Source organism: Populus alba, chromosome 13 (assembly GCF_005239225.2).
Source record: "Populus alba chromosome 13, ASM523922v2, whole genome shotgun sequence".
Taxonomy (NCBI): domain Eukaryota; kingdom Viridiplantae; phylum Streptophyta; class Magnoliopsida; order Malpighiales; family Salicaceae; genus Populus; species Populus alba.
In genome coordinates this window covers 1,264,395-1,278,197 of record NC_133296.1, presented here as the reverse complement: position 1 = coordinate 1,278,197, position 13,803 = coordinate 1,264,395, and the positions used below count along the sequence as shown (strand labels likewise).

At 35.4% G+C, this 13,803-nt stretch overlaps 1 protein-coding gene across 2 annotated transcripts; it reads left to right on the top strand.

The window, feature by feature from the left end:
* The first annotated feature begins 797 nt into the window (after nt 1-797).
* On the top strand, nt 798-12,829 carry LOC118060781 (protein ALWAYS EARLY 2). 2 transcript variants are annotated; one of them, XM_073404017.1, is made up of 19 exons: nt 798-962; nt 1,771-1,890; nt 2,221-2,319; nt 2,478-2,540; nt 2,950-3,027; nt 3,434-3,602; nt 4,594-4,853; nt 4,943-5,306; nt 6,520-6,579; nt 7,335-7,612; nt 7,955-8,263; nt 8,356-8,534; nt 8,619-8,901; nt 9,857-10,039; nt 10,121-10,279; nt 10,969-11,082; nt 11,214-11,426; nt 11,962-12,249; nt 12,354-12,829. In XM_073404017.1, the coding sequence occupies exons 2-19, from the start codon at nt 1,786-1,788 to the stop codon at nt 12,516-12,518; spliced, it is 3,369 nt and encodes a 1,122-aa protein (XP_073260118.1). In that variant the 5' UTR covers nt 798-962; nt 1,771-1,785; the 3' UTR covers nt 12,519-12,829. The 2 variants fall into 2 exon arrangements, with proteins under 2 accessions (XP_073260118.1, XP_034929940.1); XM_035074049.2 differs by lacking the exon at nt 10,969-11,082 and having other exon boundaries at nt 799-962.
* Nucleotides 12,830-13,803: the final 974 nt, after the last annotated feature.

Here is a 13,803-nt window from a genome sequence, read left to right as displayed (position 1 = left end):
AATAAAAAAATAAATTAAAAAATAAAACATGGATACAATTAGCTTTCCAAACGTTCTCTTAAACTAATGTGGCCATGCTATATTATGGGGTGTGTCATTTTAATTTTTTTTAACCTGTAAATGTAATCAAATAAATTACACACACACATAAAATACAAATTATGATAAGATTAATGCATTAAATTTTTTTTTTTATTAACGGAAAAACAAATAGTTTGAAAAGTTCGATATAAAGAAAAAGTCCATTTAATGGATGCTCATATAGCACTTACTAAAAATTTACAGCGAAGGGAAATTATTCATAAATTTCTCTTAATGCTTTCCATAAATGTTGATTGACATTTATCTAAAATAATTTTATTTTTTTTATTATATAAAAGGTTTGTCATACTTGGACTGCACAACAAGGGTATTTTCCTTCTTAATATCCCCTATTTAATTTGACTTTAATTTCATAGAATTTAAGAGGAACCTCTAGCAGTGTACAAATTGAGGGACCATCTCTCCAACAAATAACTTTGAGGCCCATTATGTCTTAAAACTTCAGGGATCTAATAAACATAATAATAAATTGAGGGACCATTCCCACAAAAACCAACAAAAAATTTCAAATCCAATGTATAATAATCCCTTTAAATCCTAACCAATAAGCAACAAGATCTCACCGTACAATTCCCCCATTTGTCATGTGGACGGTCATTAACATAAAAAGGAACCACTATATAAAATAAAAAAATTATAGACAAAAAAATCTGATTGGCCAGCCCTCCTTTATATTCAAGTTTCGCGGCAATATCTCTCCTTCTCTCTCCAAGAGCGCCTCTCTTTCGGAACTTTAAAACTCTCTTTCATCTCTCTCTAAGAAACCCCTCTCTAAAACACGTAAAGTTTGTACCTTTCTCTCTCTACAACCCTTTATTCCTTCACATGGTTCAGACCCAGATAGCAATTGCCCTGAATCAGTAAGTGTATACTCTTGGATCTGTGAATTAGGGTTTATCTGGGGGGGGATTTTGAGGGGTTTTATAAGGAAATTCTTTTTTTCGGTTTCAATTTTTCTTATGTAACTTTTTCGTGTTCTTGTTATTTCCGAGGGGGTTTTGGGAACGGTTTCTGGATTTCAGTGGAATTTGAAAATTTGGGGCTTTTGTAGTGTATTTATTTGAATTTTGTTTTTTATAATTTTGGTGGGTTTTGATTTATTTTTTTTTGAAAACATTTTTTTAATCTCTTTTTCTGAAATTCGAAATTGGGGGTTTCTGGAATTTTTTATTGAAATTATTTTTTTGAAGTGTTTCTTTAATGGCTTGCTTATTTTGCTGTGATTCGTTTGGTTTTATTTTACTAAATTTGATTTTTTTTTCATGCATATAATTTGTTTCTTTTGATATTTAAAAAAATGATGTGATTTTGATAACGATGCAATTTACTTAAAAGTTGAATTTTTGTGGTGGGTTTTTTGGTTTATTGCCAGACGGAGGTTTTAAATGTAATTTGGGTGGGAAAATATTTTATACAATTAGTGCAGCTTAGTAAACTCCAACTTGAGTCTACGTATCCGAGAAAATAGAAAGAAAAAGGAAATAATTTTAATATCTGGATTGTGTGTTGTGTGTCAAATTATGGGAGAAAAGATCTTCTTGCTATGTTAAGGGTTTTATATTTTTATTATTAATATATTGGATGTTGTGAATTTTGATGGTTATTGATTTCCACCTCAAAACTTTAAGCAAAATTGGTTTGCTAATCTGTTCACTTGATTTGCTGCAGATAGATAGATCCTCCATGGCCCCAACAAGGAAGAAAAGTGTGAATAAGCGGTTTCTGAATGAGGTATCGCCTGAAAAAGAAGTCAAGAGTTCAAGCAAAAATAAACAGCAGGCGAATGGGGTGAGAATTGGCTTTGTTTGTTCGTGTACTTACACCATTTTGTTAACAGTTTGATTGACTCGTTATGCTTCAGTTGTTGGCTGAGTTATATTGTTCGTGGAATTATGTTAAGACTTGATTTCCTTATTGTCATAGCTTTGTGGTACATTGATCTTGATTTAGCTATAATAGTGAAATTGAAACAGTTCTCTATATTTTTCTCAAGCAAAGGCTAACAGTTTTCCTTTCTTTGTTTAGCAAATGTGTAATGTATCTTTTGTGTTTGCTCTTTACTTCTTCAGAAATTATATTATGATATATTAATGCATTGACTATTGTGCTGTCGCCCAGAAGAAGAAATTGTCCGATAAGTTAGGAACTCAGTGGAGCAAAGCAGAACTTCAACGATTTTACAAAGCATATCGGGACCATGGAATGAACTGGAAGAAAGTATGCTTATGTGTTATTGTGATTCCTTTTCATCGTTCTACATTCTCGGGTTCTATTCAGTACTAAAATGTTCCATGAAATGTAATTTCTGTAAATTAAGTGCATCATACTCTGTAACGATCATCTGAAGTTTTTGATTTTTTTTTGTTGATGATTAGGTTGCTGCTGAAGTGCGCAACAGATCTGTTGAAATGGTGGAGACTCTTTACAATATGAATCGGGTACTTGTGTTCAGCTAGCTTAACCAGTCACTAAGCTCACTGCTTACACATCCTAGTTGCTGCTGCTGCCTTTACAGTATTGTCACACAGTGATAATGTTTGATGCGGTTTTAATGGAACGTGGATATCTGGATCTGCTTAACCTTTGTTATCCAGTGGCCTTAATTGAATACAATTTATATCTAATTGGTTTACGGTGTTGAACATTTTTACTTGATTGAAGAATTAAAGTTTGGTGGGCTTAGAATATGATTAAGAACCTTAACTCTTGAAATTTTATGTGTCCAAAGTAGGACACAGTCAGCTGTTTCTATAACTTTGGATTTGATTTTCCTAGCAGAATTGTCTCTTTCAGTCTTAGTGTCCTTGGTTAACAATGTCACTCTTCCATGTTCTATATATTTTTCAGGCATACTTGTCTCTTCCAGAGGGAACGGCTTCTGTAGTTGGGCTTATAGCTATGATGACCGATCACTACAGTGTCCTGGTATGCTGCATTTAACATCTGGAAGTTCAACTGAATTTCTGGTTTTCTTTTTTTTCCCCCCTGGGGATGGGGAGATCAGGGAAGTGCAAAATGACAATTTAATTATCCAGATACTCTTAGATTTATGGTAGCCATGATGTTTATAGCAGACATGGTGGGGAATACTTTTAGAGTGACAGCATTTGACTGAAAAAGAGATAGATAATTTAATGCATTATGGGCTTTCACAGTAAGAATTGATCACAAATTTGGTTAATATCATTTTTAAGTTAAATAGTTAGTTGCTTGACAAACTATACTTGGCATATTGATTTACCTAGTAAAATTGTTGTAAATCCTGATTTTGTTTTATTGTCTGCTGACAAAGCAAATGCTGATTGCATGGATCTGGATTGTGAACTTGCAGGAAGCAAGTGAGAGTGAACGAGAAAGCAATGAGGCACCTGGAGTGCTTAGGAAGCTTCAGAAACGTAAGCGGCCAAAAGCTCAGCTTAGTGGATCAAAAGAAGATCTCCAGCAGTCCCAAATGGTTGCATCAACTGATGGATGCTTATCATTTTTAAAAATAGGATATGGTAAAATACTTTGCTTATGAAAAACATTATTTTTCCATGTTTCCAATTTTTCCTTTCACCTCACTTTGTTATGATGCTTGGAGCACTTTTCCTTTATCACGACTCCAACTTGCATGCATTAGATGGCTCATGCATTCTATCTGTCTCTTTTCACATCCATATTTTTTGCTGTCCAAGCATTCCGTTGTTTTTCAGAATTTTTTTTCTAAACGAAAGTTTTGATGAATCCAATCCTTTCACTGTTTTTACCCTTATTCTTTCAAAGATTTTACTGCATAAACTGTAACCTTAAATGGGTATATGCAAGTGACATCTAAATGGTTTAGCAAGATACTATGGCGGGGAGGCAATTTCCAGATCCTTTCGTTCTTTATTAATATAAATGGATAGAAAGCCATGATTATGAAATATCAGTATGATCCAAACTTTGTTGCAAAGCAAACAGAGTAGTTCGCTTGTTTTTAGATTTTTTAGCAGCGGAATGAAATGTCACTTATTGGAGACAATGTTATCTAAGACATGGAAGAGAAGCACAGAGAATGAATCATGCTTTGATCCATGGAGCTATAATTTCCTCCAGTTTTCATCTACATGGAGCAAGTTTCATCCATATCCTATTATTGAAATTGATACTAAATCCTGTGGTTATAATGTCCAGAACTCCAAATAGAATTGTATAGGGATTGGATAGAATAGGATCTAATTTGACTCTTACAATGAAATTACAACAGAAAAAAGTTTAATTTGTATAACTCGGAAGTTTTTTTCATGAGATTTTCTCTAATTAAGGTTTAGTACAGAAATTGATTTGATAGTGATCGTGCAACTCAATTTTTTATCTGCAGTGCTCCTTTCCTTTATCCTTCTAATTTTTCTCATAAATATTTGTACTCAACAGAATAGCAAATGTGTGATATAACTCTTTCTAACAACAGTTATGACCATTTGAAGTGTGGGTTTTATTTTCTGACGGATTCAAATTCATATTTAGGCCGTCCACTACATTCAGTTGGGAAAAGGACACCTCGCTTCCCTGTCTCTCATCTGCACAAGAAAGATGAAAATTATGTTTCAGCAAAGAAGAAGCGCAGAAAGTTAGAGATCAATGCTGATGATAATGATGATGAACATGTTGCTGCACTGACATTAACTGAGACATTGCAGAGAGGAGACTCTGCCCAAGTGCCTCAAACACCCTATAGAAGAACAGAACATATGAAATCATCACCTGTTCAAAGCTGGGATAAGATGGTATTTTACTGTAGACCAGTTTTCCATTGTTACTGTTACTTTGGTTATGCAATATTACAACTTTCTTTCTACTCAATTGGTTTCTTCAGCCAGAATCATCTCCAGAGAATCTTTGTGATGCTTCCATATATGAACACTGGTCTGAAAGTGGCACAGGACGTGGGGGGCCTGATCTTGCCTATGTGAGGGATGCAAGCTCCTTGGCAGAAATGGAAGGTATAGGTACTGTAGAAGTTCACCGAAAAGGCAAGAAGTTTTATGGAAAGAAGGTAAGAGTTGAGAAGATCAGAAATAGTCAGTCTGATGGTGGTGGAGAAGCATGTAGTGGCACTGAAGAAGAACAAAAGGTGAGAACTTTGAAGGGAAAAGTTGAAATTGAGATGTCTAATGCAAAAATTGATGAGACTTCCTGCCGGGGCCAAAGGAAGAGAAGCAAGAAACTTTTCTCATGTGGTAATTTTTTTCTTTCATACTTGATCCTGAGTGTTACACATAGATCTTCAAATCATCTTTCCTTTTCATGGTTGAGGAGAGTTATGTGAAGTGCATGTTTTCATCATTAGATCACCATTTATTTACTGAAAAGACTTTTGCACTTTCGTTTTTTTCTTAAGTTGTGAAGTTGGAAATATTTTGCCCTTATATTGGAGCAAACTTTGTTCCATATCTCTTGAGAATTGTATATCTTGCAATGGCTCCTGTATTTTTTTTTCTTTCTCTGCTGACTTTTGTGGACGTGAAGTTATCTAGTTAGGAGTTTTATTAGAATATAGGGTTCAATACGGGAAGTCTACCCTAAGATGATGCGAGCATATGGCTCTTGAATTCAATTCTCAGATGACAAATTAATACACAAAGAGGATGATGCTTATAGTGGAGACTATGGAGTTTCTTTCTAAAAAATAACAAATAATAAAAACTGTCGCGGGAAATTCAGGAAAGTTGTTTCCTGTAACATGGTTCTATTTATAGTAAATGCTTGTACCATGTCTTGAGTATTTGGAGTCTATTGGAGGTTTATCATGCAGGAGTTTCCTAGACAGACTTCTAACGGGTTTGGGTTTGGGTTTCTAATTTCCTATTATTTGGAATTCTTCTTTGAAGAAGCAACCTTTTGAAAGGTGTGACCAGACCTGATTGCCAACTTGTTTATATTCTAAACATTGAGAACCTGGATAACTTTTTTTTTTTTGCGGACCCAGAGTACCCAAGATATTGGGGAGGGTTCCTGGTTATGTAAACTAATCTCCTATCACCAGATGGGTGTGATGTAAACTGCTGTCTTAGGATGTACTTTTTTCCCTCCCCTCCTTTTCACACCATGTCACTTGGCATGGTTGAATGATCAAGCCATTCAAGCATATAATACCACCTAGCTTAGCTGGTGAATCTCTAGGAGTTCTACCAGAGACTTAGGATCGATACCAACTTTCACCAATGCATGGGGTTATGTATGGGATGGTGAATTAGTGTGATTATCATTGGGAAGCCTGCTGTTGGAAAAAAAAAATAGAGAGAAATACATGTTACCATTTTTAACTTGTGAATTAACTTGCTTCTCCTATCTGTAATCCTGTTTGGTTATTAGAATGTTTATGACTTGTCAATGTTGCTTAACTTATCCTATTGCTGACTTTTTACATTATATTTCATTTTTTATTTGCAGATGAACATGATGACTTCATCGGTCTTCAAACATTGGCTCTTGTTTCTGCAATGGAATTTGGTAAATATTAAATGCATGTCTAGTATTATACCTGCTTGCGTGAAATGACATAAATATATTGAAGGGTAACGAGTAATTAATTTATTAACATTGCATGGCTTGTCAAACAATTGTGTGCTGAATGACAGAACAATATTGATTTGTTAGGGGTGATAATTTCAAGAAAACTTTAGTGTTGAAATCATTCATAGAAGACTTTTATGCTGAAATCCTAATGTTGAAAATTCTTCAATTTCAGCTGAAACAATGCAGCACTATTTTTATTCCATCAGAATACCATTTTCCCTTCATGGAAAATGTAGTCAATAGCTTATTTATTATTTACCTTTCTTCTTTCACTTCCTATTTCAATTGTTTCTTTAATCCCACCCCTCCCCTTTCTCTCTCTCACACACAAGCATGATGTTATGAGTAACAGGGATGAGGAGGTCGAGTAAGAGAAGATAAAAAAACAGATTTTGTTATAAAGCGAACTCTGATGTATACTTCATGTAGTTGGTATTTTTCTGTTACATATTTGGTAAATATCAACTGTTCTCTTGATTTTTCTTTTTTTCCTAAATGACTATAAGCAGATATGGGCAAACTGATTGTTTTCCCTTATTCATGTAAAAGGAATAAAATCTGTTTTGACTTACTTTGTGCTTGGGTCTATTCCTGCATGTGGGTATTGGTTTGTTGGTAGCTGTGGTGCTATTCCTTTTCAAACGCGCTCAAAATGTAAGTCTTTTTTTCTCTTTGAATGTTTGTTTTAGAATCAGCTGCCCAGTTGGATGAAGAAAGAACTGCACAAACTGAGGACAACAAGTGCAGTGTACCTGAATCTGCATCAACTAGTCATCATAGAGAAAGAACTAAACTCTCCAGGCAGAAAGAAAAGGCAATAAGTGGAGTTGACGGTATAACCTCAAGAAAATCTAAGCTTGGAAGATACCCACTAATTTCTACTAAACCTGTCTCTGAAGCAAATAAACAGCCTCAGTCCATCAGCAATGTTACTCTGAAAAGAAAACGTGAGGCTTTGGTATCAAAGGTACACACATTTTTTCATTTTTCTTTTTCATTCATTCATTAATACCTCATGGCATGCCATTTGATTAATTGGTTGATTTCCATTGGATACACAATTGTTATTGATTGCTGCAATTTTGATACACTTAGTAGCTTGCCTGAGACGAGACTTATGGTATGCTTTGAATATGGAATTTAAGTTTTGTTTTATCCCTCTATGTAAATGCTAATGCATGTGAATCCTTCAAGGCATTAGTATGTTTGAAATTCGTTTGGTACTGGTACCACATTTTATTCTTTTTTCGTTCTTTTACTCTTTGGTCATAATTGGTGTTTGTCTCCATTCCATATGAACCTGGTACAGGTTCTGGATGAAGAGGAGATTACACTTGTGGTTAAACGCAGACACAGTGGTCAAATTTCTTCTCCTTCAAAACAATTAAATTCATTAGAATTGCCAGAGGGTTCTTCTTTCAGTGATGATCAGAAAAATGTATTAAATGATCTAGCAACTGCAAAAGTTCCTGTTGCAAGCCAAGTTATCTTACCAACCAGAAAAGGAAGCAGACGCAAGATGGATTTAAAGAGAGCAATGATCCCGAAAAGGGGGAAATCTTCTGTAAACATTCAGAAAAATCAAATTAATAGGCAAGATGGAGCAATCCACCTAAAGGTGAAATACTCCATGCGTATTTCTTTTAATCTTAGTTTTCAGATTCTTAGGGGCTCATTTACAAATGTTCTTATTGTTTTCTGGAATTACAGGACAAGCTTTCTTGTAGTCTATCATCTCCTATGGTTCGCAGATGGTGTACATTTGAATGGTTTTACAGTGCAGTTGACTACCCTTGGTTTGCTAAAAGGGAGTTTGTGGAATATTTAAATCATGTTGGGCTTGGGCACATTCCAAGGCTGACTCGTGTAGAATGGGGAGTCATAAGAAGGTATGTTTTGTTTTCCAATCCTGTTGAGCATATTATAGTTACATTTATGGAGTGCACACTAAAGAAACTTTCTTCTTCATACAGTTCTCTTGGCAGACCTCGAAGGTTTTCTGAACGTTTTCTACATGAAGAAAGAGAAAAACTCCAGCAGTATAGAGAATCTGTGAGAAAACATTATATGGAGCTCCGAATGGGTTTAAGGGAAGGACTTCCAACAGATTTAGCAAGACCTTTATCAGTTGGACAGCAAGTAATTGCTATTCATCCCAAAACAAGAGAACTTCATGATGGAGGTGTACTCACAGTGGATCATGACCAGTGCAGGGTTCAGTTTGATCGTGCTGAGTTAGGAGTTGAATTTGTTAAGGTAGTTGCATTTTCTAATTTAAATGTCTTCTTATTTTTCTTACTTTCATAGTGTTTACAGTACTTTGATTTTGCTATTTCTGTTTGGTTTTTTTTTTTTCTCTGTGGCACAAAGTAGTTTGCATTTGAAAAGATCTTTTGGAAGTTAGAGTGACATGAGAGACACAGATATTCTATGTAGTTTTGGTAGAATTTACTTGTTCTATGCTGATACAGAAATTTGCTTCAAATGTTCTGCTCATGGTTCATTGGTTTGTAAAATAACAAGCAGTCATCCATTTGGTTGCCCTATATGAATTGTTCAGCAACCTTATGACATCCTAGTTTATCAAGTGAACAATGATCAATTCCTGTAGAAGCTTGTTGTAATACCAATTGAAATTTTGTGGACTACAAAGATGAGTGGTTGCAGCCCATAACATGGGTTGTACTGGTTCTTCTGTAAGTCACTGGTTACCACAATTTCTAGTGGGTGCTTACCGGCTGGGATTAATAAATCTTTTTGGTCTTTAATCCTCCTGATATTTGAGCTGCGCTGCCTCTACAGGCTATTTGTAATTGTTAGGTAGTTTGGCCTCTTAAATTGCTTTCTTTTCTTTTCCTGGGAGTAGTAATTTAGCAAATTTCATGTCCAAATTGTTAATGATTAGTCTTCAAACAGTCTTGTTTAGATAAGTAGACTGCTTCTTATGAATTTATTTGAATTTGCACTTCAATCATAATTGGTTTGTTTCCTACTCTTTTGTGTTTCTGCTACATTTCTTCTCATGATTCAATCCCTGATGATTTGTCCATTTTGTTCATAAGCCATCTAGAGAAGAAAGTAAATTTGCAAAAGCTAGAAACTACAATATTTATCCGAGGAATAGCCATATCCTTCATCTATTTTTTTTTTTTTTATAAAATTAGCAGTCATCTCGCCTTTGGGAACAATGACAATAAATATTTTAATGTAGGATATAGATTGCATGCCTTCAAATCCACTGGATAACATGCCAGAAGCTCTTAGGAGACAGGGAACCTCTGTTCTGCCCAGGGAACTGCATTTGAATGGGAAGTCAAATGCGGGAGTGTTCACTGCAAGTGAACATCCGAGGATTGCACCAAGTCCCAAGAATGCTTTGGTAAAGCAGGCACAGGTAAGAATAGCTATCCATTGTACTTCAGAATAAAGGTATTACAATATTTTTTATTTTCAAGCAATATCTCTATTTATTCAGGTCAAGGTAAACTGTGCCATCCCGCTTGACAAGGGAGTATCTACTGACATTGTTAATGTACAAGGAGTCTGTAGTCAACCTTCTATGGTATCTCATATCCAACCAAAGGAATCTGACATACAAGTTCTATCTGAACTGAATCGTGCTCTTGATAGAAAGGTATAAGATGAAGCTATATACAACCTCGTATACTCAGTAGAATAACCTGCAACACTTGTGATGCTCTATTATGGAACAGATGTTTGACATTATCTTCCATAGTATAGGAAGGGTTTGCTTTTCTTTGGTATATGATTTTGCGGCAAACATCAAATATGGAACTATTGGGGTATTATCAATTTTACCACTAAACTTTTTTGATTTCTCAGTTAAGGACTTCTATTGGAATACTTAACAAAAAAAATTAAGTTCCATAAGTCCTTAATTGAGAATTTCTAAAAGTTTAAGGGTGAATTTGATACCAAAAATTGTTTGATAGTAACATTGAGTCTAATATATAATCGGGTGGTATTTTTGAGGTTTGCCCATGATTTTATTCTACAACTCTTCCAGCTTTGGTGAAATGTTCCTTCCTTTTTCAGATTATCCAGATTAATTGTCTTTGGGATTTGCTTTGGAAATTATATGCCACTGATCCAACTGGTTAGGAATTTCCTGTAGAAGAGCACAACATAAATCATAACTTTTACTCACCATCTTGGTCTCCTGGTTTTTGCAGTTTTAGCATTCTTACCGTTACTCCTTGCCTTGATTCATAATCATACCTTTTTACTATCATGTATACAAATGTAGTCACTCTAGGATTTGCATCAAGTTTGTGACCATATTTTACCCTTTCTTAATTATAGGAAGCATGGTTGATGGAGCTTAAAAACACAAATAATGACATAATGGAAAACCCAAAAAATCGAGATAACTATTTAAAATATTCTGAACCTTTGAAGAACTTGGCTGCAGTACTGGTACAGCTAAAGGTGGCCAGGCATGCGCCTGTGCTTAAATTTGCACATGCTTTATTTGATTTGCATGTTTGCTTTCAGATTCGTGTGTTTTGATCTTGCCTCAACCTCTGACCACTTTGTATGTCTGACAGGCATCTTCTGCTTTACTCCATCTGAGGCAACATAATACTTACCCCGTAAACAACCTGCCTGCTTGGCTGAAACCCCCAGCCAATTCCTGTTTCTCTGGAATGCCAAGACCTCATATTAGTTCTTTTGTTTCTCAAGAATCAGGATCTGCTGTACTTGAGATTGTCAGAGGCTCGAGATTAAAGGCACATAATATGGTAGATGTTGCTGTCCAGGTATTCATGGTCTTGCTCTCCCCATTCTTGTGTACCCGCAGACAGATTTTAAATGTGTTCGACAGCAATTCTGAATTTAAATCATTTTTCAATTCAGCAATTAATGATGAAAGTGGTTCTACAATCCCTTGATCATGACCATTCATTTAATCTTGAAAAAAAAGATCTCTTTTTGTGGTTCTTCTCATACATTAATATGAATATATGATTGATGGCACTGCCATTTTTCTGGCAATGCATAATTTACAACATTGATGATTGGTGCTGCAGAGTGAGCCTGTCACACCACCCGTTTGATGGAATTCAGCAATTCCTAAGTTGGGCTTGTGGGATTTTTTTTTTTTTTTTTTCTTTTTGAAATATTTTGAAACTCACTCATGCGCAAGTCCTCTAAGATACTTCTCTGGAGGTTCATTGTCCTATATCTGCTGGTTTCTAGTAATATGTCTAGCTTGATGTTGTGTTCATTATAGTATAACCAGAAGCATATATCCATTGACCTAGTAATTACTTAGTGAGGCAATATTTATTGCAGGCAATTTCATCCATGAAAGATGGCGAAGATACCTTTGTGAGAATTGGAGAGGCTTTAGATTCTATGGATAGAAGGCATTTGGGATCAGAATATAGGGTACAAATGATCAGGGCCCCAGAGGGGGCCAGTGGTGGTTTACGTCTTCAAAACCAGTTGATTCCCAGCATGTCAGAGCCTCAGGTTAACAGTAATGCATCTAGGCCCCAATCAAATGATTCTGACAAAACAGAGACAGTAATTCCTTCAGAGCTTATATCATCATGTGTGGCTGCTTTGCTCATGATACAGGTAACTTGGACATTTTGTACTGCCGTGCTCTTTCTTGGATGGAAAATGTTTATTCATATCAATTTCCTCTCATATTATGCATAATAATTTTTAATAATATGCAGACATGCTCCGAACGACAGTATCCTCCATCTGATGTGGCTCAGATAATTGATTCTGCTGTTACTAGCTTGCAACCCTGCTGTCCGCAAAATCTGCCAATATATAGAGAGATACAAATGTGCATGGGAAGAATCAAGACTCAAATACTAGCTCTAATACCAACATGAATCTGCTGTCTTCTGTTGTACCCTGCCATCCACCCTTGTATATATGGAATCTTGGTTTCAGCTTCAGTTCCCAGCATCTCCAACACCCCCCCCCTTTTTTTAGGTAATTGCTAATGAGGATTATCAATCATAGAGTTAATAATATCCCTACAAGGTAGAGTAGTTCTCTCTCCCCTTCATTTATCTATCTAATTCTCCCTCTAACTAGAATGCTGTTATCTTCAGCGAGAAAATTTTGCTCCTTTTCTATAATTTTTTTTTTTGTAGTTTTTGTTTCATTTGAATAAAGGGAAGAAATGGTTTCTAGAGAATTGCTTTTCAGAGAGCTGTCCCCCTTTTCCTTATCTACATTTACAACGCATCCTACATGGTTTTTGTGCATGGACTGCCAGCCTATTAATGAGCCGCACCATATAATATGTATTATGATATCAAGTTGCTTGAATGATCGACTCTGATCAAGAGCAAGCATCAGTTTGCACCCGTTTGTCTACATGTTAATGTCTCGTTTCAAAATGTTTGGCTTGTAAAAGTATTATTTTTTCATGTTTTTTCAAGCTAAACAGGCATGGACTAACATAGCTTTAGTCTCTAAGGGCTTGCAGCAAGAAAGTGTTCTATGCATGGCCAGCTTTACAATTTAAGGCTAACAGTATTGTTTTTGGACTTGTAGGGTTTTACAAGGTAGAAATAGCTAGACAATGTCCAAAATAATTAGCCTTGTTATTTAGCTGAACATCAGGCAAACCTATTAAAGGGGTTCTGATCCCTGAAACTGCATACCGTATTGAAGTAAGAATATGCCAGATATCCTTCCCAGCTTATAAAATGTCCTATCATACATTTAGTTCTATTGCATTTGAGTATGAAAGAATTATGGCTTTGAGAGTCTGATGAAGATACAACAAGTTCTTGATCTTTTATTTTAAAAGTGAGGATGATGTTAACTTGGTTACGGAAAAGGGACCATGGATGTTTAGAGGGAATTTATTATATTTTAATTGTGGCATACATTATGTTCTTGACAAGAATAAAATTATAAAAGTGCTGATATAGGTTTGTCTTTAGGGATTATCTTTTCCCTTTTAGAATGAGACTGGTCTAGGCATGACCGGCAATATGGTAGGAAGACTTTTGGCTTGTGATGAACACTCTTAGTGGCACTCATCTTGATTATGCAAGAGTTTGTGTGGAATTGAATACTTGACTACAAATAATTCATTATTTTTAGATTCAGTGTAGGTGATCTATAGACTCCATCACAGTCATGATTGATTATGAATGG